Source organism: Coptis chinensis, chromosome 8, assembly GCF_015680905.1.
Source record: "Coptis chinensis isolate HL-2020 chromosome 8, ASM1568090v1, whole genome shotgun sequence".
NCBI classification, from domain to species: domain Eukaryota; kingdom Viridiplantae; phylum Streptophyta; class Magnoliopsida; order Ranunculales; family Ranunculaceae; genus Coptis; species Coptis chinensis.
The window spans coordinates 11,704,410-11,730,235 of NC_141463.1; the positions used below are offsets into that span (position 1 = coordinate 11,704,410).

Here is a 25,826-nt window from a genome sequence, read left to right on the forward strand (position 1 = left end):
TAAGTTTTGAGGTTTGAGTTCGTTGTCACTTGTCACACCAAACATACTACCGTAGGCATCAACAATAAAATCATGAGAGGCATGTAAATTGTGAAAGGACGTACAAAACAGAGCCAGCATGCCCTTCGGCTTTGCCATCTTGTTACCAATTTTCAAGGCCCAAGCCCAGACCGCCCTCTCCATACCTCCGCAGTCCGCACTCTCCAGAACCTTTTAACACAAAAGATTCTGTTCAATGGAAATTGCAGTTAGCAAAGAAATGGGTACAACACTAGTACAATTCAATACCATCTCTACATTAACCTGTTGTTCAATCCCACTTAAAATATCCCAATACCAAAACTCAGTATTATTTTTCAAGCCCTCCAATACCAGAACTAAACTCTTCAGGTACATTTCTTTTTTCCATTCTTTAATTCAAGGACATTTATTATTCTCTTTTTTAGTACTAGTCCATTTTACATTTTTTTTTTTCTTTCTTGTTTTTCAGTCCTTGTAAACTACTTACTCGTCGAACTGCGATTTTAGCTCCAATAATAGCTACTTCTGATTCTAATGAAGATGAACTAGCTTCTGAATCACAACCAAACAACCCCCTTCAGGTAATATATGTTTTGTTAAACGTGTTGGTAGGAAAGATTACTGCCTAGAATTATTTGTTTGGACTTGAAGATGTTAATAAGTTTGTTGGTACAATTTACATGCAATGCTTGTGGGGAAAGAACTGAACGTCTTATAAATCGGTTAGCCTATGAGCGGGGAACTGTTTTTGTGCAGGTACTTCTCTTTTTAATTGTTTGCATGCTTAATTGAAGTTGAAATATGTATAAGTTTTGTTTAAATATTCATGTGGCATATTTGTGGCCTTAGTGTTAAACCATGTAATCAGCTTGCCTATACTTCTAGGAAAGCTCTGTTGATGGCATGTTAGGGGTTAAGGTTGTTTTTGTGCTGTATGGGCTACTGATTTCCTAGAAAATGATCATTGTATCGTCGTTAGTATGTTCGGAATCTATGTGAAATGAGAAAGTTATGTGTAGATTGTTCTTATCGAAAGGTTTGCTCCATACATTTTAGAAGTATTATTTTCATAGAGTAATAGATCCTAATACCCATTCCATCAAGGCTGTGAGCAATGTTAACTCCTTAATACCACAAGCTAAAGATCCTAAGTTTTCCAATATCTTGGCTTTACTTTGCATTACAACTTCTTTTCCTTCAAACAGCATATTCGGCATCAACAGCTACAATCTGATGGACCCACAACATCAGGGACTTTAGTTGGTGTTTGTGGTGGATACAGAGGGGATTATACAGTCAATAGAAAAGAATCATATCCCCAAAATGTGAATCTTCCTCCCATATGGCCGAGGGACAAAAAGAAACCTTACCTGGTTCCCATCAAGAAGATCCATCAGGTTGCAAGAGCTGACAAAAAACTAGCTGAAAAGGGGATAGAAAAGCAACTCAAACCTCCAAAGAATGGATTACTAGTATCTGAACTAGTTCCTGTTGCTTATGAGGTATTGGAAGCATGGAAAGTTTTAATTGAGGGCCTTGCACAACTTCTGCACGTCATTCCTGTTCATGGCTGCAGGTGATTTATATTCTTTTGTTGTAACTATTACATACTTGTAAGTGAATTATATTTAATATGCTAGTAGTAATTTTCTATTACATTACAATCACAAGATATTTCATTTGCAGCCTCTGCCCAGAAGTCCATGTAGGGCAAACTGGTCATGAGATCCAAGACTGTCGTGGCACTGGTAATGTACACCGCAGAAGCTTTCACTCTTGGGTCAAGGGATCTATCAACGATGTTCTCCTTCCAATTGAATCCTACCACCTCTATGACCCTTTTGGCCGGCGCATCAAACATGAGACTAGGTTTGACTATGATAGGATACCAGCAGTTGTTGAGTTATGCATCCAAGCAGGTGTGGATTTGCTGGAGTACCCCTCCCGGAGAAGAACACGACCCATTCGAATGCTTGGGAAGAAGGTAACTGACCGCGATGGATTCGTTGAGGAGCCTAAACGATATCGCTCTGGAGATTCATCATCTCTGCTGGCTGAGCTTGATACTTATGGCGCCCAAAGTGGGAAGTTCTTACCTCCTGCAGCTTCTGAGTTACCACTTGTTGGCCAAAAGACTCTGAAAGCATATGAGACTGTGAGATCTGGGGTGCAGAGGTTGATGAAAAAATATTCAGTGAAGGCATGTGGATACTGTTCTGAGATACACGTAGGGCCATGGGGACACAATGCCAAGCTATGTGGTGCATTCAAACATCAATGGAGAGATGGCAAGCATGGGTGGCAAGATGCAGCAGTGGATGAGGTGTTTCCACCAAACTATGTATGGCATGTGCAGGACGGAAGAGGTCCTCGTTTGAGAAGTGCACTGAAGAGATTTTATGGCAAGGCACCTGCTGTGATTGAGTTGTGCATGCAGGCAGGTGCTGAAGTCCCAGATAAGTACAAGCCAATGATGCGCCTTGACATTGTGGTTCCTGACGCAGAAGAGAAGAACTTAGTGGCCTGATGCTACATTTCGAGGTCAATTTCGTTCGAGTTTGGCATTAGTAATGTCTTGTAATATATGAAGCCTATAAAGTATTCCCTGTAAGATATGGTCTAAAAAGTCATTATCCATGTTAATAAAGTTATTTATTTATCTACTATCTATATACTGAATCATCTAATATGAAGTTAGTCTTTTTTTCCTATCATATATGGGACTCTAATATGAAAGATAATATTTTCTAATAACCTACAATTGGAATCTCTTTGGAGAGTTTGAGTGTATTTATAATTTTATATTTAGAGATTCCATTTCCAATTCTTATATATTTGATCAAATAAAAAAATTACTAAAACAATAGGTGATTTGTAGAAGGTGATTCTTATAATTTCCTATTACTACGAATCAAACACTTTTAGTGTTCGAATTCTTATATATTTGATCAAATAAAAAAATTTGCAAAAAAATAGGTGATTTGTAAAAACTAATTTATATTTTATCAAATAAAAAAAAATTGCTAAAAAATAGGTGATTTGTAGAAACTAATTCCTATTACAAATCATACAATTTTAATATCTATGATAAAACACCAACTTATTTCAAATATATCCTTAACATGACCTCAAAACATAGTTAAAAACAATTATACAAAATATATAATAAAAAATGAAAAAAATAATAATGGCAAAGCAATAATGACAAATATTTTAAAATATATATAATACTGAATGAAACTAACGTCAAAAAACAATTAATGGGGAACCGAAAACGGGATGCAAATGCATCAAACTAACCTCAAATAATATTTAACGGAAAATTGAAAACTGGATGCAAATGCAATTATTAAACTAATCTTAAAAAGTAATTAATATAAAATCGAAATATGGATACAACTGCATTAAACTAACCTCAAATAATAATTAACGAAAAATCAAAACTTGGATACAAATACATCAAACTAACATCAAAAAATAATTGTCGGAAAATCGGAAATTGGATGCAAATGCATTGAGCTAACCTTCAAAGATTAAATTAACGGAAAATCGGAAACTAGATGCAATTGCATTGAACTAACCAAAAAAAAAAAATAATGATAAATTGGGAACATAATGCAAATCGTTGAACTAATCATAAAAATAATTAACGGAAATCGAAACCGGATGCAATGCATTGAACTAATCTCAAAAATATCTTTGGATGCAAAACCTCAAGAAATAATTAACGGGAAATCGAAAACTGGATGCAAACTCATTGAACGAACCTCAAACAATAATTAACGGGAAATCAGAAACTAGATGCAAATGCAACTTTATCAAATAATAAACACGAGAAATCGAAAACTAGATGCAAATTCATTAAATTAATCTCACATAATAATTAACGGAAAATCAGAAACTGGATGCAAATGCATTAAACTGACCTCAAAGAACAATTAATAGGAAATTGGGAATTGGATGCAAATGTATTGAACTAACCGAAAAGAATAATTAACGATAAATCAGAAATTGGATGCAATTGCATTGAACTGGTTTCAAAAAATAAATAACGGGAATTGGAAATTGGATGCAACTGCATTGAACTAACCTCCAAATATAAATAACAAAAAATTAAAAACTAGATGCAAATGCATTAAACTAACCTTAAAACATAGGTTGCTTATATGTTGTGGGAATGTCTCGATAAGTATAGTTTTGCATTTAAAATGATGTTTATCTTATCTCTTTCCGTATGATTGGGAACTCCTTGCTATTCAAGTAACTTCAATATATATGAACTTCGCCTTATTAGGCAATCTCACAAAACTTCAATCAAACTTCTATTATTAAACAAAAAAATAAAGTTGAAGGATTTTATCAAAAGTGAGTTATTTTTTTTAATGGAGTGTGAGGTTTTCACGTTATAAGAAATTTGGTTGAGTGATCAATATAATATTAATATATAATAATTATGCATATTTGCAAATATCTTTTAGAATAATTAATATAACAATACCCGTTCGTAGATAATCTTTGAAGATTTCATATAGTGAGTCATGCATAATTTAAAGAATAATTAACGAGAAATCGAAAACTGGATAATCTTCGATGATCCCACATAGTAAATTAAGCATAATTTACTTTTTATGTCATGTTTGCAAGGACACTACAGATGGATTAGTAGAAGTTGGTATTACACACCACATTGGATAATTATAAGGAAATTGAAAACTGGATTCAAATAGGAGTAATTAATGGAAAATCATAAACTTTATGCAAATTAAATTAAACTACAACAAGCAACTAGAGAGTAACTAATGGAAAATTAGAAATTGAATGCAAACCTTGAAAAATATTTAACGGAAAATCGAAAACGGTATGCAAATACATCAAACAAACCTCAAATAATAATTAATGAGAAACTGAAACTGGATGCAAATGCATTGAACTTAACTCAAAAAATAATTAACATAAAATCGAAATGCAATTGCATTGAACTAACCTCATAGAATAATTGTGGGAAATTGGAAACTAAATGCAAATGCATTGAAATAACCTCAAAAAGGATAGTTAACGGAAATCGAAACCGGATATAATTATATCAAAAATCAAAGCATAAATAATGAAATTTCATATGTATTGAACTAACCTTAAAGAGTTATTAACGGAAAATGGAAACTAGATCCAAATGCAATGAACTAATTCAAAGACTAATTAATTAAACATTAAAAATAGATTAAACTGCATTGAACTAACCTAAATGAATAATTAACGGAAATTATAAATTTGATGTAAACTGCATTGAACTAACCTAAAAAATAATTAACGGAAATCAAAAACAAAAATGCATTGAACTAACCTTAAAGAACAATTAACAATTATATGTAAATTGCATTGAACTAACCTTGAAGAATAATTAACGGAAAACCAAAAACTGGATGCAACTGCATTAAACTAAACTCAGATATTAACTAACGGGAAATCAGAAATTTGATGCAAATGCATTGAAATAACATCAAAAAATGGTTAACTAGAAATCGGAAAGTCGGATGTATTCGCGATGCGACCGACCTAAAACATAAATATCCACTTTTTTTTTAGCCTTCTCATATGAGTAACGACAACCGCTTAAGTAGGACACATTCATATGATAAATCTTTTCAAGTGGGAATAGTGTATTCTTTAGGGTATGGAAACAATCTATCGAGTTTTAGTGATTTGTATACCAACGATAATGATTTACCGCTAAATCACCATAAATCTAATAAAACTATTATTATACAAGCTAGATCGAGTTTAAAATAATTCCATTTGAAAATTTTTGAATAGGCTATCTCAATTTGATCCCTTAGTTTCCAAGTACTTATGCACCATAATCGCTGCTTATTAACGTATTTCGATTTATTTTCAATAAAAATATATTTTGATTCAAAAATTTGCTGCTAAATCACCATAAATATAAGAAAACTATTATACAAGCTAGATCGAGTTTAATATAATTATATTTGAAAATTATGGATTAATATCCTAAACCATAAAGTGAATAGGCTATCTCAATTTGATCCCTTAGTTTCCAAGTACTTATGCACCATAATCGTTGTTCATTAACGTATTTCAGTTTATTTTTAATAAAAATATATTATGATTCAAAAATTTGCCGCTAAATCACCATAAATATAATAAAACTATTATACAAGCTAGATCGAGTTTAAGATAATTCTATTTGGAAATTACGGATTAATATCCTAAACCACAAAGTGAAGAGGCTATCTCAATTTGATCCATCCCTTAATTAGTTTCCAAGTACTTATGCACCATAATCGTTGGTGATTAACGTATTTCGGTTTATTTTTAATAAAAATATATTCTGATTCTGATGCACAATTTGTTCGTTGAGACATTTTGTAAAGCCTTTTCAAAGACACAAAATATTTAATAGATTATGTCATGGGTCCAAAATCTAGTTTAATTCTAAAATTGAATCATGAAGGACGTCAAAACTATTAATTGTATATATATTAACCGCATACTTACCGATAAATAAGAACCGCATTACTTAATTGTATACAAAAGTTGTTTCATTAGAAGTAAATTTGGCTACGAATCATAAATGTGGAGAATTAAAAATATACCATAAGCATAACATATGCCCCCTAATAGACTAAGTCTAATGGAAGCCTCTTATAGCCACTTTAGTAGTTGCCCTTCGTTGGAGAGTTTGAGCATTACCAGAAACACAGTATGCATAACAAACAAGTAAAACTTCTTGGAGAGTTTGAGCATTACCAGAAACACTATGCATAACAAACAAGTAAAACTTGGAACAATAAGCTCGTTCTTAGTTTTCTGCAATATCTCAAGAATAGTATCATCTGAAGCCTTTGTACCCAGAAACTTGAATAGAATAGTATCATCTGAAGCTAGTTGCAAACTTGGAACCAAATGAAAAACACCAACCAATCAACTAGATTCTATTGCCACTTTTATAATTGAAACTGCATAAATTTGATTTGGCACGCTACAGTAGGCACCAAGAATAAATCAGCACACCATGTAAATTGTGAAACGACATAAATCATGACAGCATGTAAAAAATTTCAGACAAATGCTCCTAGAAACCTTTTGTCTAATTATTCAAATGTGTTCTGGATTACATAGAATGTAGCACTCTTTAACATTCCAGTGGTGTTGTGTGAACTTTCTAATAATCAACAAAGAAATTTCAATACTGAGATCCCATCGAATCCAATTAAAGAGCACAATGAAATATGAAATGGAAAGATGTATTATACTCTGTGTATAGACTAACTACTTAACAGTATTTATTCCTAAGTTGCCAACGATGAGCTACTCGGAATTAGTTGTTGTGAACGTTTTAATCTACATTATTCGCTCATTTATCATCTCTATTTTCAAATTGTTTTCATTAATTATACTATCTGCCCTCTCCATTTTGAATAAGACTGAGTTTGAAATTCTCTTTTAGCCTTTTTAGCCGTGCTGGATTTTGTACTACTGGACCAGCTCCTAGAATCGTGAACACACATAGAAAACACCATTACGAATATTGTCCACTCATATACCTTACCTTATGCCTATATGAGAATTTGAGTTAAATAATAAGTTCGTTCTTAGTTTTCCCCAATATCTTAAGAACTGTATCATTTCTATCTTTTGCCTATAGAAACTAGTATACTGCCATGCAATGGGGGCGTGAGCGGAGAGGGAGAGTAAGGAGTGGGGAGGGAGATTGAGAGGGCATGGATCCAGAGGAAGAGGGAGAGAGAGGAGTAGAGAGGAAGAGAGAGAGGAGTGGAGAGGAAGAGTGAGAGATTAAGAGGGCCTAGAGAGAGAAGAAAAAGGAGAGAGACAGAGGGAGAATGAGAACAGACCAAACAGAAACAAACCACCGAGACTTTTTGTCCACTAACCCCCCTGGGCCCAGAAGTTCGCTACGGTCACTTGATTAAAATGAATATTATTGCAAACTTTAGAATTGATTAAATCTACTAGATTATATTGCCACATTTATCCTTTTCACATATGAAACTCATTGTTGAGTCACATAAGTTTGAGGTTTGAGTTCGTAGTCACAGCAAACATACTACCGTAGGCATCAGCATCTAAATTGTGAAAGGACATTCAAAACGCGCATATCACACTATTTTGCTAATTGAACCAAACCGGTCAATAACCCATAAGGCTTAGCATAAGCCCAACCCACCATGTTGTTACCGATTATTAAGGCCCAAGCCCAAATACAAGACCGCCCTCTCCCTCTCCCCCATAAAAACCTTTTGAACACGAAAAAATTCCGTTGAATCGAAATTGCAGACGAAATGGGTACAACACTTGTACAATTCAATACCATCTCTACATTCACCCGTTGTTCCACCTCACTTAAAACATCTCAAAACCAAAACTCAATATTATTTTTCAAGCCCTCCAACACCAGAACTAAACTCTTCAGGTACATTCCATTTTTACCATTCTTTAATTCAAGGACATTTATTGTTATCATTTTAATTCTAGTCCATTTTACATTTTTTTCTTGTTTTTCAGTCCCTGTAAACTTATCACTCGTCGAACTGCGATTTTAGCTCCAATAATAGCTACTTCTGATTCGAATGAAGATGAACTAGCTTCTGAATCACAGCCAAACAAGCCCCTTGAGGTACTATATGTTTATTAAATGTATTGGGCATGAAAGATTACTGGCTAGAATAATATCTTTGAACAAGTTAATATGTTGTTTTTGTTTGTTGGGCTTGTCTAGGAAACAAATATTGACATCAAACTTCCTAGAAGAAGTTTGCTTGTAAAATTTACATGCAATGCTTGTGGTGAAAGAACTGAACGTCTTATAAATCGGTTAGCCTATGAGCGGGGAACTGTTTTTGTGCAGGTACTTCTCTTTTTAATTGTTTGCATACCTGAAAACAATAATAAACAGTGTAGTTTAGTTGAAGTACAAATTTGTCTAAGTTTTGTTTTTGAAATATTCATGTTGTATATTTGTGGCCTTAGTCAATATCATCTTGACTTGCATTATCTACCTTATTTGGGGTTAAGGTTGATTTTGTGCAATATGGGCATCTGATTTCCTAGAAATTATCATTTTATCATCTGTTAGTATGTTCAGAAATATGTGAAATGAGACAGTTATGTGTAGGTCGTTCTTATTGAAGGTTTGCTCAAAGTAGTTAGGTATATAATTGTTTTCAGAATATATTCTAGAAGATAATATTTTCATTGAGTATTAGATACTAATAGCCGTTCCATCAAGGTTGTGAGTACTGTTAACTCCGTAATACCATGAGCTAAAGATCGTAAAGGAAGATCTTGTCTAAGATTCTCAGTAGGTGAAAATATCCTCATTACATACTTTGACATGATTTTTCTATTCGAAGTATGCTTCATTAGGATGTTAGGATCAAACTTGCCTTTGAAAATAGCTTCATGAACTGAGAATTTACAATTAGTGTAAGGGCTATATCATTGGTTCAACTCTTTGAAATTTTAGCTACTTGCTATATCTTACTTCATCCCAATTTTAAATATTTCTCATGAACTACTTACTATCTGGAAATATTTTAGCTACGGGAGCAATCAGGGGTAAAAGGGGATCACATGTTTTTCTACGATTCATTTTATTTTAAGTGCGTCTTTGATTGAACAAATAGAGGAAAGGAATACATATCTCAGGTGGCGAGTCGATCCATTTTATTAGTTTATCTACATGTCGGGTGAAAGGAGAGATCTTGATGTACATGAGTACCTTTGTAGACTAACTGCAAAATTAGTAGAAACGTATGATAACGTTGTCTCTCTCTTAGATTACAAGGACAGGTTCGACAACATTTCTATTTGACATGTAAATCTTGGAATAGTAGTGAAAAACTTCTTCGGGTTAGAAATGAAATGCCAATTAGGCGTTTTAATCTTCAAAACATTAGTTGTTAGGGTTTCTTACTTTCCCTGAAAAGTGAAGAAGTCATCTCTCATAAAATACATAACATCTCTGCGGAAGGACGGTACTGACTAAATTACATTACCTAATAAAGGCCTAAGTCCTCCACTTGGAGGTTCTCCTGCTCTCCTTTACATATCCCATACCATCCTACAGCATCACACTGGACTCCGTACTTGAAGGAGTGGCGTGGTTGATTAAAATGCATCTCAGATCAGCGAATAGAGAAAAGTCTTTTCTTAGTTCATCTTTGGATCCTTGGCTGTGCCACTTTTGAATTAAACTACAGCAGAGACTGAGTACAAAAGGAGGAAATTTCTTTTGGTGGTTCGATGGGGTGTAGGTGCAATGAGGTGGCTAGTTGAAACTTGGTAGTTTAATGTACATAAAGACCATTAGAGCGTTAGAATTTCTTTACACATGTTAAACTTAGTGCAGCTTAACGGCGATGAGTTTTTTCTTATGTTTATAGTTGTTTACTGTAAAGATTTTTTGGCAGCTTAGAAAGCTGATTATTTTACTCATGCCTATCTAAACTGGTTTTTAGACTACCACATAACGTAATTGATTTATTGATATTTAGTAATCTATCTATACATGAACCTAAAACTAAAAATACCTCTCTTGAAACTCTGACCTATTTTTTATTTTCTTCCTAATACCTATATGCATCTTACTAGTGTGCAGGGTGTCTCAAGCATCACAAATTAATTGATAATCTTAGCCTTGTGGTCGAGTACAATTTTCTGGAGGATACAAACACAGATTTGAATGCTTGAAGGTGTTGTGGTGCAGTTCGTATTAGAAGTCTCATTGTTCACTTACGGCGCCAATGCTAATTCTAAGGTTCTAACACAGTTCTGCAAGTTTCTCACTCAGGACAGATCCCCTTTATGCATGACAACCAACCTGATGAGAGTGTTAGCAGTTGAGATGTGTACATGATGGTAGTTATGATACGACTTCTGGATAATTTGTTATGTAAAGTCTATATTTCATTTTGAAAGCCGCTGACAGTTTAATCATTGAAATTAAGTAGCAGAAATACTGAATTTCATCAATATTCAGTGTTTGATTTTAATTTTTCTTTTTCCATCTTCTGAAATCTTGTGACCGGGTGTTTCCATCTTATCGGAGAAGCTGTTATGGAGAGTAGTCAGGACGTTTGTTGGTACTTCATTGACAATTATCAAGGCCATCAGAAGCTAAATGCTTTAGTAAGAGATGATGCAATGAAAAGGAGTTTTCATCAATACGTGAACACACAACGGCATGATGCCCATTTCAGTACGAATACGAAAACATGTATAAATTTCATGAAATAATTATTTTGGTGAGTGCGCTGGGTGTCTTCCTGCTAGAGAGTGTACGTGAGTTGGTCAGTTGGTGGAAGTGTGATACATCACTTGTGAAAGTGAAATTGTATTATTCCTTGTGAAGGTTAGTTTGTGTCTCATCCTCTCATGGGGGACGTCTATCAAGGTTGATTCTTTTCCTTACGTTTGCAAAATATTCCCAGTGATCCATTGACTAACCGAAGAGAAAATATGAGTGAATCTCAAGACATGAAGACAAATTTTTTATCCAGCAACAGATTAGCTCATTAGATGAATATTTCTCTTGTTTCACTCCCCTCTTGATCCTAGAAAGTAAGTTTTTTCAGTAAAAGAGGAAATAACAAACTCAGGAGTCCGAGTGTACTTTAGGAAATTTTTACATGCGGGTCACGACTGATGAGCCATTAGATTTAGCATATGTAGAGTAACTTTTACTGGTAACCAAATTTATTCATATCTGAATGAGTTGATCGGAATATGTGACCAATTTTAAACTTTTCAGGTTACAAAATTTGTAAACCCTGAGATACATAAAAAGAGACCTCATAAAATAAAAATACAACAGAGAAGAAACACTCAGCAAAACGAGCAGTAATGTCCAAACTGATTTTCATTAATTGCAATTTAACACCTCTTTATAACAAACTTTTAAGCTAAACAAGCATTCTTACTGCAAATTATGTATATCCCTGTCCAAGTGTTGTGATCACTTTCAATCTGCTGACAGGCACAGACCTTCTTTATCTGTGTTGAAATTTCATTACCATTGTGTTCAAAAAAGTGGCAACATTTGAGGCGGGTCTGTATCCTCAACGAAACATGATCCCTTTCAAAGAAATTATTTACTGGAACCATGAGATGTTTTCACGAGTAGATTCATATTTTCCTTCCATGCAACTCCATATCACTTCAATCAAAAGAAACTTGCCATCATTATAAAATAAAAAATTCACTAGAAAGAAAAAACCCTAGATCAATACTCACCATTTTCTACTCTGTTTTAGGAATAGAGAACCTTCAAGTTTCAACCTTCGTCCACATATTTCTCAACAGTTATCTGATCTGGATATCCCTGAATGGCAGGTGAACCATAAATCTTATGCATCTTAATTCTACTTCCATGACACTGGATAAAAACGTCATTAACCACCTGTTCTGAGACCCTATGTTTCTGTCTCTCATTGTGATTTTGAAGCAGAGCTTTTCTACAAAGTTAAATCTTCCTTCCCTTATACTTGATAACAGGAGAAATATCCAAGTTTTAAAATTCACTTGGTTCTCCGCAAATTGAATGGACTTTCCCCCTCAAAGAAAACATTACGTCTCTAGAGATCCAGTGTTTGTTGCACGTTCATGTCTCCTTTTCTTTTTCTTTTTATTCAAAAAAGAAGCAAGTGTCATGTCCCCTTCCATTGTTCCTGGAATCTCTTCAACAAGAAATACGTCTTCAGTCCTCAACTTGGTGAATCTTTCCTGCGGAAGAATACCAGCTGTCTCTACTAAAGATGCAATGCTAGAATAAGTCACTTCAGAATTTGAGTGCTCACCGTGCAGCCATTTCTCCTGATCCTCTGCTGGCTGATTAGTGTTTTCTAGCCCACATAAAATCTTAGGTGCTATCTTCCTCTTCCCTAATGGAGACAAGGTACCTTGGCCATTCCTATCAGCAGGTCTGAGTTTTCTCCTTTTCACTTTGTTACGCAAAAAGGAAGCAAGGGGTTCCTCCTCATCATCCACTAATTCTGAAATCTCTTTAGATTGAGATATACCTGTATTCCTTGACTTGTTGGATCCAATCTGTTGAGGCATATCAACTTCTGTAAGGGGAACATTCAATGATCTACCTGCAATAGCAGATTTTGGCTCTTCGAGAGAAGGAGAAAGAAATTGGCTCTTCACAGTGGCAGACGATTTAAGAGAAAATTTATGTTCCTGGTCACTCAGTAAATGTTCTGCACACATTTTCCTCTTTGCACGTGGTTTGCATCCTTTTTCCTTCTTTAACATGGTAGCCAAGGTCTCATCCTCATTACCATCACTAGTCTTCACAAGTATCAAAGATTCAGGAGAAAATGGAAGTTCTTGGTGGCCACACATTTCATGTTCTGTAGATTTCTTCTTCTCTGAGATCAGCTTGCGTTTCCTTTTCTTTTTTGATGTAGTTTCATCCACAAAAAAACTCTCTTCATAAACATCATCCTTTATCTTTGAACCGGTAGAAGTAGCAGTACCTAATGGAAGTTCTTGGTCGCACAGTCCTGGCTCCCTACTTTTCTTCTTTGAATGTTGCTTAAGTGCCTCTCTCTTCTTTGTAGATATTAAGTCCTTGAGAAAGATAACATCATCGTCGTTGTCATCATCATCAACATCTCTTATGTAAAAACTTTGAGCAGATGAAGGTAATCCTTTGCTGCTCACTGGTGGTTCAGGATGTCTACTGCTCTTTGAGTGTCGCTTGCGCACATTTTTCTTCTTGGAAACAGCATCATCCCTGTCAACAGTTTAAACATCACCTTTTTTTATCCATTTGATACAATCAGACTGCTTAGAGAGAATCTTACTTGGAAGTTTCTTGAATATATTCCAGGTAAAAGATTAACAAAGCAAGATCTTTCTAAGTAATTTAGCAAGGTTTGACAAGTTATTACTAAATAGCAAGGTTTATTAAAAGATAGGAACTTCATATAGTAAGTGTGCCTATGACTTACCGAAATGCCATATCATTTTGCTTCTTAGAACTTGGTTTACGTCTGCATGGATCAAGAATTTATACCAAGAGAGTGTTAAGTAATGGTAAACAAAAACAACCCAAAATTCAAGATAAATGTTTTAAGCAGCATACCCTTCTTTTTTCTTTCTCCTATTGTTCTCTCCATTTTGAGCCTCTGTAATTACATTGGTCCCTGGTAAGGGAAGAAAATCACTCGGATCTAGTGCCGGTCGTTCTGCTTCTCGATCTACAAAGTTGGATATCAGAGCAACTTTCTGTACCCTCCGTGCAGCTTGGCGCATTAGCAGCTCATGTGGAAACAAAAACTTCCACCTCCTGTTAAATCAGAAGATACAGCCACGGTTCAAACTTCAGTGATATTTAACGCAGATTATAAACAACTAATAAACACAGAGATATTATATACCTTCTGCATTGATTATCAGTACGAGGAGGAACAGCAGCTGCTACCTTAGACCAGCAATGTCCATGCGCTGCAATTGCTTCCTTCAACCTACAATCCTCTTCTTCTGTCCACCTCTCCAGATTCAAAGATGAATCCAGAACGTTGACCCATCTGTCCACAGATTTGCGCCCCTCAGATTTGACAAAGCAACTGATTCAGAAAACAAAAGCAAAAGATGTTCCTACCATACCTTTCTCTGCATTGAACTTGAGTACGACCAGGAACAAATTGTGCAATTTTATTCCAGGTTTTGGGGCTGAAAAGCATCACAGCAACTTTCAAGCGTTTGTCTTCCTCTACAGTCCACCTCCCCACCCTTTCCCTAGCAGGGATAAGTGTTTTCTTCCATCTGCAATTTAAATAGAGACATGAGCGTATGTAAACCACCAGTTTAATGCACAGAGCACGAGATAATCATTTCAATACACAAACAGAAGAATACATCCATCTTATGAAACAGGGATGAAAATGTCAGAGAATCCTGATGTGAAAGAGAGCTCTATCAAATTGTGATAATCTATCCCTGGATGAAGAATTTCACTGGAAGCCGACGGTATACGAATGTAAGAGAACGAGACCAATATTAGACCAAATAACGAAAATCCTACCAACATAACAAGCATAGGATGCACCTTATTAAAAGACCTAGGGCCACAAGTTTATAATCCAACATGAACACCGAATGTAAATTTGGGGAAAGTCCTCAAGTGGATGCGACTTCATCTAACAAAATAATAGGTCTTGAAATAATGTCTGGAAAACTTGAGGTAATTATCAGATAGTACATACAAAAAATCATGTATCAGTACAACTGAATTCGCTGCACGTCCACCTATACTAAGAAGCTACATGAGTCCTAGAATACTTATGTCCACTAAGACACTAACAAAGAGCATTTTGAGCAACAGACATGAGAAACAACTTTATAAACTATTATCTCCACATAATCAGTCATAGTATGATAAACACATTTTTCCAGCACAGAACTAATAACATCTGTGAATGCATCTACATACTCAGTCATACTATGACAAACAACATCTTAATTTTAGTTTTTGATAAAACAAAAGTACAATGGATTAGAAAAAAGCTAAGTTACATTGACACAGATAGGTGTGTCCATATCTGACACGGATAAAAAGTGTCTGACACGGTAAAATATAAAAAAATTGAGGTATATCACATGCAATATGTGTCCGACACAGATTATTTTTGAAATATGGAGTGTCCATGTTACATAGGAAAAAAGGAAAAAGTACCATATGAAAATTGTTCGCATTAACAGGTTTATAAAGAGGTACAAAACCTGTCACAAAAAACTACAATTTCTGAAAAAACTGTCACAAAGTCATCAATGCGTCAACATGCAGTGATACAGGATTGTGTTAATATATTTCCTGATGATACTTGTCTTATGTCAATCTGCTTATGGGATAGTAGTCAAACGATAAACTGTAAGCCGTATATGAACAAATATCAATTCAATACTACACCATTTAAATCTACATTTAAGCCATCTTAAGGATACAGGGTGATGTTTCTGTTTGCTTTAATACCAATACGGTTTAAATTGTCTAAGTTAGCAACTCAAATTGTGTAAGGTTTGCTACTGACCTGTTAGAACACTGGGTACCTGTCCTTCCCTCCATATTGGAAGCAACAAGCTGCCAATCCTTTTCACCAAAAGCTTCTACAGCGGCACGAAGTTGAGCATCATCTTCTTCAGTCCAGTCTCGTTTGATGATGTTGGCGTTGAGACTCCGCTGGTAACGAGCAAAGCACTGATATGGAGTTCTCTTTGTCCCCATTTTAGTTGATATGTCAATCCAGTTATGAATACCCCATTGTTGAAGAACAAACAGAAGATTCTTATCCTCAACTTTATCCCATGGACTGTGGTTGACTAGAGGATCTTCATGATTCAGCCATCTGGTTGCAAGATTTAATATGAGTTACGACATGCACAACTTTAAAAAAGAAAAACGAATTGTTAACATTATAAATTACCATAGAACGTAATGACAACTATAAAAAAATAAATAAAGTGGTATGCATATAGTTGATTCAAAATTTTGTACAAATAACTTTTACGAGAATCCTTTTACCTAGTAATCAAACAAACACTACAATAACAGACCACGCCCCCTAAGATAACAATAAATGTAGCGGTATAATGATGAGTCTTCTGTCTTCTTACCACAGAAGAAAATGGGTCGCAAAAGATTTCGACATTAGAAAATGAGACGTATCACCTTAAAACAATGCCCAGCACACAACAATAAACGTTCATTCTTTGTTCCCCACAAAAGATAAGATGGCAATTAAAATAACTATCCAAAAAAAAGGTCAACAATTTTACGACTATAATGAATTTTTTCATCAATAAAATGAGTGCAACTACATGCAAAAAAAAAAACATTTAATGATATCCTAAATTAACAAATGAACATACAAATTTGTACATTTATGTCTAAAATAATGCAGATACTAGGTGGTTACATTATAATAAACAACATACCTTGCTTCACATTCTGCTCCAGAACGACCCACGACATATAGTGATGCCAACCGCTCCCAATCAACCTTGGGCAGAAAAGATCTAACATTTTCAGGTGGGAATTCCAAATCTGTGATTGAAGCAATCATATTATCAAGCGTACTTGAGTCTCCAGCAGACGTCCTCGGATCACTGACAAGTAAACATGCAACAGGGGGCACACCATCATCTAATATACTTGAAAGATACTGATACAAAAATATCAAATAGTAAAACCATGTAACCAATCAGATAGCAGTACTACTAGTAGTAGCAATAGCATCAGTAGTAATAACACCAAGAGCAAAACAGTAACAGGTATCATCACTTCATTGTCAACTAAAATAGTTTGCATAGGTAAGCATCTATTCTCATTCTTAATGAAAATTGGTTATGTAACTCCAGCCAAAAAAAAATTATAACAACTTCTTGACAAATATTGATCATTTTGTAATCAGATTAAAGTATGTACCCATTACAGATTGAATACTTTTTCACCATGGCAAAAATTAGAAAAAACAAATCACGGATCAGAGAGATTCAAGATGAGGAGGGGCATATGATGTAAGATCAGAAGCAAATTGCAGACCACAGTCTCTCAAAAGTAATGTAAAAGAGTATATACCTAAAATATTCCAATGATTTCTGCATCAACATTTCTTGAAATTGTTGTTTAATCCCCTTTCCAAGATTTTCCCTTTCTGCATCTGACCAACGATCTCTGCGTAGTGAAAGAGGAAATCTTTCCATCACCATTCTATAATTAGCAACATGAGAATTTTCAACTGGGCCCAAACATAAGGCAGAAACCTTTTTATCCTGAACCTGCACAGAAGTGCAGAACCAAAGTACTTTAGACTGATGAAGCCTAACTACACAAAAATAAAGTACAGATGTACATCCAAAAGCATCATATTACTTCAAGGAAGCATAAGCCCCTATCAAGCATGTAAGAGCGTCATTTATGAACAAATGCTCATGATGCAGAACAATAATACACATAACAACCATGTTAAACAAAAAAAATGTGGAAACATACCGTGAGACAGAATTGGACTGCAAAAATCCATCAAACTAAAAAGAATATTTTTTTTTAAAAAAAAAATAGAAAAATGTAATATAAACATCAACCACAATTGAAGCAAAACGTTTGAGTAGGGCAATCCAAGGTTGTTGAAGTAAAACTGGCAAAAAAGTGACAAATACCTTTTTTTTGGACTTGCAAGCTGAAATTAACTGGATCCGAGCATCCTTTTTCTGCGACAAGGCTCGCCCTGCTCGTTTTTTGCAAGAAAGCTGGAAATCTTTTAACAGTTTGACACGTTCCTTTAGCTTTCTGTTCTCCTCAATCTTTGCTTCAATCTGTATAAGCTTACTCCTAATAAGTTTCTGAAAGGACCGATTCTTCTTAATAGCATTAATGAAAAAGTTTGCAGATTTTGGATGAGGGAAGCTAGAGTACTTTGATGACGCTGTTGCCGACGGTAAAGCTCCTGGTTGATGCCACTCAGTGGACCCAGAAGACTGGTTCCAAGGACCAGTATCATCAAAAGAGATCATAGGGAAGGAGGTGTTACAAGCTTCTTCAGAACCTGAAAAATCTTGACCATCACTTCTATTTAAAGAAAACAAATGTGAAGTTCCCTGTTCCACTGCGACGCTAGATCCTTGAACCACCACGGATTCGTTTGAAGAGGTCTTTGTGTTCTTTTCCAGAATACCTACATTGAGATGAGAAATATAAACATGAGAGAGAGAGAGAGAGAGAGATCAACCATGTGAAGGACATTGAATTAAGGAGATGGATAGATAAAAGTTGGGAATAGTTCAGTTTGTACATAATTAGTCTTTTTTTCATTTTTTTAGACAGACTTATGAACAATGTCAACCCTAACAGAAAAGGAGCTCACTATTCAGATTCCTATATATAGTTAGAATCAACTAAAGGAAAATTTCAAAAAAGAATACAATCCAACGAAACTAAAATTAGCTTTAAAAAGTTATGAGCATAGCGACTGAAAATAGGATAGGAAACAGTGATGAAGTGGGGAAACAGTGAAGACCACGTCCGAGCATAGGGACTGAAAATAGGATAGGAAAACGCATATTACAAGTTACCTGAAGAACAGTACGGTTATAAAGTCCACATGGATTTAAAAACACGTAAGCAGAAGAGATGCAATCACTCATTAGCACACCCAAAGTAGTTCGCCTGATTATGTTTGTAGAATAATAGACCATCAGGATCTTCTCGTATCAACCTGAAAGTTGGATCATCCAACCATTTGAAAGTGTTATAATGTACCTACAAATAGTTTTTGTGTATGCATTGCACATACTCGTTACTTACAACATTTTTTGGAATTTCAAACATACCTTATAATTAATAAAGTATAAGTGAAGATTTTTTTTTTTTTTTTTTTTTTTTTTTTTGTTATTTTCTTAAGTAAAATAAGGAACTTTATAGTACTAAACAAAACAAAACAAAAAAAATAGGATGAGTTATCCTACAAATATAAGGAAAAAAGGAAGTAAGAAAATAACAACCCACAGTACAAGTACTCCACAGTCAAAACAAGATGGACCCCACCTACACAGAGAATCTTAGACAAAAATAGCATGAGGCCTTTTGTAGCCAAAATAATGTCCTCCATAGATCCCCCAACAATAACAAAATGTATGATGATACTCCAAATAAGTCTCCTCAATATTCAAGTTTCAAGAGGTAGGTGCATCTTTACCGAACCTGGACACACCCAATGGACCCCTGACATCAAATTAAAACCGCCAAAAGAAAGAGCAATAAATGAGGGACATCCGGTTAAACATAAAGGGTAAAAATTGATCAAAATTTTGTGTCTCTTCCTAAGGTTATCAAAAATTAAAATTCAGACCCAAATATGCACAAATTTTTTTAAATCTGCTCCTAAACATTCACTCAAATCTTAGGATCTATAACCCCGAGTCTCACCGCCTATTTCACCAGAAGCGAAGTCGATTCTATATGATGCTATTGATGAAAATGAAGACAAGGCTTCATATATAACCTTGGAAGGGATATTTGAAACCCCAGTAACTTGGTTGATTTGACATGTACAAGGGTAAAAGACAAGGAAAAGACTACAAATATCACAGAAACCGTGCTTGCAGAAGTTGTTGAAATATGAGATCAAGAAAGAGATAATAAATTACATTTGTAGTTCTGAAACTATATACTCTAAAGTTTTTAGCTTCCCTTTTCACTACCCTTCCGTCTCTACAATACTCAAATGCTTCAAGATGTTCACCTGATTTTTTAAACTGTAGAATGAGTGTTGAATCAGAGAAGTTCTTGTTTTGGGGTTTTAATTTTCCTATTGTAATCAAAGTATTTGGTGAAGTTGTGGCTCGTCTATAGGGATCATAACCTTATGTAATCAGCTTCTTGCTGATGATGTTAGTAATTGATGTATTCTTGTTTAGTTGATTTGATATTAAAAAAATAAAAAATAAAAATAAACACCATTGACGTGGCCTTTCAAGTAGCATCATAGCAAAAAAATTCTTTTATTTTCAAGTGTCAAAACACGGTCAGCAAAATGGAACTTACATGCCCCAATATTTGTTTGCACGGCCGAATCTGTGCGCCACCAGAAAACAAAACCTAAGCCAACCACATTTTCCACACAGAAGATGCACGCCATGCTTTTATAATATAGAAGAAAGAGATAGGGAGAATCTTCACACTTTTCTCCCCAAATCCCAGGTGCAAACACTTCTCACAAGAAGTGTTGTCATCCAAAGGATCTGGGTTCGAATCTCTCAATTGACGTTTGGGGACTGTACCCTGGTTTTAGTTATATTTTTGAAAAATGCAAAAATAAAATAAAATAAATGAGAGGTTGTTTTGCCCCGACTCAAACCCATGACCTCATCGAGGAGGAACAAAGGGTAGAACCCCCACGCCCAAACTTCTTAGATGATACCGTAGAGACGACAATGACTAAACACCACTAAAAATAAATGTGTCAGGACCGTTCTTTGTCTTTTCCTGTATGTTATTTTGACTCAGTGCAAGAAAAAAAGCGTAGTTTATTATACTAGTATATGGGGAATAAGCAATTCAGATGATGAAGAACATCTAGATGCCGGAAGTCTGCGTGAGTAAGATTGACTGCCTAAGCGACAATGGTTTTCCAATATGGAAGCTTCTTCTGTTTGTATCCTACTTGAATCTCCCAATTATAGTTAATAGTAACCTTGTAAAAACTAGAGAATTTAAGTGCACTACGGTCATTGTTATATCCTAGATCGTGGTTCAACTATTTAGTTTCATTCCCGACTTGTATAACAAATGAGAAATAACCCCATCTGAAATCCTCAACAAATACACTAAGTTTCCTCAACAAACCACAAAAGCATCAACAAGAACAGGAAACAAACAAAAAAAAACCCTACAAGAAGTACCTCAACTCAAGTAGGCTTATCTAAAAACCAATGTGGATGATGTACGCAAGTAAACTAACATTCTAATCCCTAAACAAAACTTCCTCTTAGAAAATCAGTTAAACTCTGCCTCATGAACACTTCATACAGCATTATTCACAATCCATTTATTTGACTCCTAATTTCACTAACAATTCATGACAATGTGTTTTACAGCGTACAACCAACTCAATGTCTTATAAAAGCAACAACCAATCAATACAACTAAACCATACTAGCCGAATTTATCACAACATTTACAACATAGCATAAAATGTTCAAATGCAGTAAACATTTCAGACAAAAAAAAAAACTAATCCCAACATTACCCACATCCCCCAAACACAAACAACATAAAAAAACAAAAATTTCCAATAAAAAGATAAATACTTACAAGGCTGATAATTGGCAAAGCGTTGCTCAATAGCCCGAAGCGTCTCGTAATCATCCTCATCATCACCATCCTCATATTCACTATCACTCAAACCCATTGGTGGTAATGACACCAAAGGCTTCATAAAAACAGGTTCAATCCCATTACTATTATTATTCCCATTATTAAAATTCAATCTTTTTTGTATATTTTTAACTAATTCCACGTCATCTACTTCACTACTACTACTACTAGTACTCCCTTCTTCTTCTTCTTCTTTTTCATAATCCACGTCAGAAGAATCTTGTTTATTTGTTGTGCCGGTTAATATACATGCTCTACGAATTGATTCCATGTCATCTTTAAATGAAGAATCTTCATCTGATGAAGATGATGATAATGGAGATGAAGGGGGGTTCTCAAATTTGGATTTTTTTATTGATGTTGGAATTGCCATCGAAATTGATTTGAAGAAGAAGAAGAAGAAGTGTGTTTTGAGGCTTGCCCTGTTTTCTTTTTGTTTCTGTTTGGTGTTTTTAAGGCGGTTCGGGTTAACGACAAACGGGGCTTTGTTATTGGATATTATTTAAGTGGAGGCCCATGAACTAATTTTTATAAGACTTTTGTTTTGGCCCATGGAAGAAATGTCCAAAACCGCCAGTTTTATTGGATATTGTTTAAGTGAGGGGCCCATAATTGGTTTTGGACCCAAATTATTAGACTTTTTTAGCCCATGGAAGAAATGTGGCCCGGGGTTAGCTAGGGATTAGCTGACGGGATTTTATGAATGATCATGTTCAATTATTGTCTGTCCCTTTTAAGAACTTTTGTTAAAGGCTAAATATCATGATAATGTTAATGACAGTGTTTAATTAGCACACAGTCTGCACTGTAATCAACAAATAATTTGGGCTCGACATGGGAACTGATGACTAGATTCTTTGCATTAGGGAATGGGATAGAAAATATATCTACAACAGTAGGTGATCTTTTAAAAGTAAAATAATACAAAAGGAGAATCACTAGGAAAAAAACAAAAACATATAAACATATGATTATTTTTTTCCAACTGAAGGCTTCACGCAACATTACATAAAGTATGTTCATCCTCTTTCATGTCTGCCATCTCAACATTCCTCTTCATTAGATCTTCCTTTTCTTCTTTTGTCTTAATATACTCACCATAAACATATGAACAAAAGCCCCAGATACACAACAAAGTAGATATTGCTTTATTCCCACCAAATTTATCTCCAAAAGCCAAAACCCCACCAAAGACATTCATTGGCAACAAAGCAGTCATGCAAACACCACCAGTTAATGACTTGGTTAAGTATACTAATCCTGCCGTCCCCATAAAACTCATTTGCCAAGTAATTAAAGTAAATCCAATGGTTAACCCATACGCCACGCGTCCACGATCAAACTTCGCTTTAGATTCTGTCACCATGTCTTCATATCCGCCGTCCGTCGCCATTCCAACAATGGCGATGACCTGTGCTGCAGTTTGCATCACTAGCTGCATTTCCATTACCATTTCATAACTGTGTATCTTCTTATAAGCAATTTCGACTAAGGGTAAATAAATCGCAAAAATCAGGCCCGCTCCAAGAATTGCGAAAAAGCCCATGAAGTATTGGCCTTGGCTTGTTCCTTTGGGCCTGTCATGGCTAGAACCCAATGCTAAGAGAATTGAGCTTAGGGTGATAAGAACTACTGCAGTGAGATTAAAAAAGGTTACTCTTTGTTTCACTAGGATTACTGAGAGAATCAGATTGAAGGCTAGTTGGGTAGAAAGAAGCAGAGATTCTGTTGAAACAGGAAGATATGAAGTACCCCAAGAGAATAAAAAGTTGCTGAAACCAACTATAAGACCAATAGATATAGAAATGAGTAACAATTGTTTAGTGAAGAGAGAGAAAGGTTTTGGCATGGGGTTTTGTTTGGATTTGTTAAAAAAGTAAGGAATGTAGATGGGAATAAGAAGAACAGGAAAACCTGCAGATTGGACCCATGTTGAAACCCATCTACTTGAACCTCCATGAACAAAATAAAACCTTGAAAGCAAACTCGATGCTATAGAGCCCACAAACAAACCTATATATGTGATTATAAGAACAACCCAGTATCTGACATCTGTTGGTTTCTTCACATTGTTAATGGGATTGTTGTTTGACATGAGACTGAAGCACGGAAAGTTCTCTGACTTCTCCATGAAATCTCAAACAACCACCGTACCCCACTTTTTGTTTCCAAATAAAAATGAAACTATTTGAATAAGTTATAGACTTATAGGGTAAATGTTGATTCTGTATGAATATTTTGCATTAAATATGAGAAGTGCGCTCTACTAAAAGGAGACGTACTCCTCTATGCAGTTTTAGGAATTATGTTCTAATAGATAAGAGAACAGATGGAAATACATTTATGTTGAAACGGCTGTAGTACCTACAGCCCAATTACTATGAGAGCAACAAGTTTCACAAAAAGAGTGAAAAGTGGAAATGAAAAGGTGGCAAATGCCGTCTTTTTCTGCTTTAGCAGATTTGGTATCCCTCGCATGAGAAAAGATCTGATGTTCACGAGTTTTAGTGAGCAAACTTTGGATTCCACGCTTCAAATCGCAACATCTGGACTATCTTCTAGTTCATCATAACTTCAGAAGAATGAATATTCACATTTTTTAGTTAGTTCTTCATGCTATACATGTGAGTAAGTTTAGTTTGACTTATCACTAGAAAGATGATATGTTCTTGAACTTCGAATAAGCCTGGCATTATCAAGTAATCGATCGAAATAACATTAATAATTTATGTAGATATTTACTACCACATACATCAATCTTTACTATGAAAAATATCAGTTTGGAATTGCTATATCCATCATATTAAGGAATCATATTTAGCAAGTGAATTTATCCAAATCCCAAAAAGATATGTCATGACAATGAGACACAGAATAGATGCAGAGTTGCCATCTAGGTTCTGGGTAGCAGATAGTTTTTCTCACATATATAATGTGATTAAGTGATAAAGTTTTTTCTTGAAGTGGACCTCTTTTATGGAAAGTGCCATCTACTACAGCAAGGTTCACAAACTCGTTATGTTTAGCCAAACTTTTTAATGAATGATTTACAAGTCAAGGAACTTATTACGTCTAATCATTATTATTTTTTTCGCTAGAAACATCTAATCATTATTATAGTGGATTATGTAAAGCATATTCATCATATGCAGCATATCATAATAAGGTTATTACTACTAGCCAATCTTCAAAGAAAGTTCGTGCTTAACGATCTGTGGGCCGAACAACTTTACATTTGTTTGATAGTGTACCACTTGATGATTTATAAACAGTCCACTAACCACAAATGAGTTCCTCCTTAAACCTTTTGTCAAATTTAAGTACCAAATAGGCAAATATACAGGAGCAACATTATTCATTGTCATTAACTTCAAGAGCTCAAGGTCAATAAACAGGAGCAAATACTTGTCAAACCTCGAGTCAAGATGGACTGCCGCAGAACCTGAATGATACACTTTCAATCCTCAAAAGGTTGTGTATTGTGTATACTGTGAACTGGGTGGGTTATTCATAATAATCTTTTAAATTACGGTTGACGCCTTTGTGACGTCTTCATGGAGATCATAATTTTGCCTTCAAGTGTTATTTTTTATTTAATTATGAAACTACAAAACGAGCGGTTTAGAATTACAATTTATAAAACTACTTTATTGAAAGACCTTTCAAGCAAGAGTACAAACACTTAAAAGAACTGGGTCAAGCATCAAAAATATATATACATTATCTTTATTTTTTATATTTTTTATATATTTGGATACCAAAATAACTTTCATTTATTCAACAGGATATGTCTTTAGCTAAACTATTACATACACTCACACAGTACAAAAAGTTTGTGAATTCTCAAAGCTCTGATAAATGTATGTATCTTTGCTATACTTCT

At 34.8% G+C, this 25,826-nt stretch overlaps 4 protein-coding genes across 7 annotated transcripts; 2 read left to right on the forward strand and 2 right to left on the reverse strand.

Moving 5' to 3' along the window:
* On the forward strand, positions 1-2,684 carry LOC147479956 (APO protein 1, chloroplastic-like). 2 transcript variants are annotated; one of them, XM_086580335.1, is made up of 4 exons: positions 1-390; positions 491-602; positions 1,227-1,597; positions 1,708-2,684. In XM_086580335.1, the coding sequence occupies exons 1-4, from the start codon at positions 236-238 to the stop codon at positions 2,546-2,548; spliced, it is 1,479 nt and encodes a 492-aa protein (XP_086436461.1). In that variant the 5' UTR covers positions 1-235; the 3' UTR covers positions 2,549-2,684. The 2 variants fall into 2 exon arrangements, with proteins under 2 accessions (XP_086436461.1, XP_086436462.1); XM_086580336.1 differs by lacking the exons at positions 1-390; positions 491-602 and adding an exon at positions 612-777.
* Positions 2,685-8,133: 5,449 nt separating this feature from the next.
* Positions 8,134-11,060, forward strand: LOC147479957 (Zim17-type zinc finger protein). Of its 2 annotated transcripts, none has more exons than XM_086576411.1 (4): positions 8,134-8,473; positions 8,566-8,677; positions 8,780-8,908; positions 10,661-11,060. In XM_086576411.1, the coding sequence occupies exons 1-4, from the start codon at positions 8,343-8,345 to the stop codon at positions 10,682-10,684; spliced, it is 396 nt and encodes a 131-aa protein (XP_086432537.1). In that variant the 5' UTR covers positions 8,134-8,342; the 3' UTR covers positions 10,685-11,060. The 2 variants fall into 2 exon arrangements, with proteins under 2 accessions (XP_086432537.1, XP_086432536.1); XM_086576410.1 differs by having other exon boundaries at positions 8,245-8,473; positions 10,654-11,060.
* Positions 11,061-11,905: 845 nt separating this feature from the next.
* Positions 11,906-22,384, reverse strand: MYB4R1 (myb domain protein 4r1). Of its 2 annotated transcripts, XR_015203977.1 has the most exons (11): positions 21,881-22,384; positions 18,229-18,743; positions 17,648-17,847; positions 17,005-17,175; positions 16,101-16,415; positions 14,677-14,835; positions 14,448-14,597; positions 14,153-14,356; positions 14,019-14,060; positions 12,295-13,801; positions 11,906-12,217 (listed from the first exon to the last, which is right to left on the reverse strand). XR_015203977.1 is itself a non-coding variant. In XM_086576409.1 (10 exons), the coding sequence occupies exons 1-10, from the start codon at positions 22,314-22,316 to the stop codon at positions 12,628-12,630; spliced, it is 3,366 nt and encodes a 1,121-aa protein (XP_086432535.1). In that variant the 5' UTR covers positions 22,317-22,384; the 3' UTR covers positions 12,224-12,627. The 2 variants fall into 2 exon arrangements, 1 of the variants encoding a protein (XP_086432535.1); XM_086576409.1 differs by lacking the exon at positions 11,906-12,217 and having other exon boundaries at positions 12,224-13,801.
* Positions 22,385-22,785: 401 nt separating this feature from the next.
* PUP4 (purine permease 4) lies at positions 22,786-24,211 on the reverse strand. The gene has a single exon (XM_086580818.1). The coding sequence runs from the start codon at positions 24,072-24,074 to the stop codon at positions 22,938-22,940; it is 1,137 nt and encodes a 378-aa protein (XP_086436944.1). The 5' UTR covers positions 24,075-24,211; the 3' UTR covers positions 22,786-22,937.
* Positions 24,212-25,826: the final 1,615 nt, after the last annotated feature.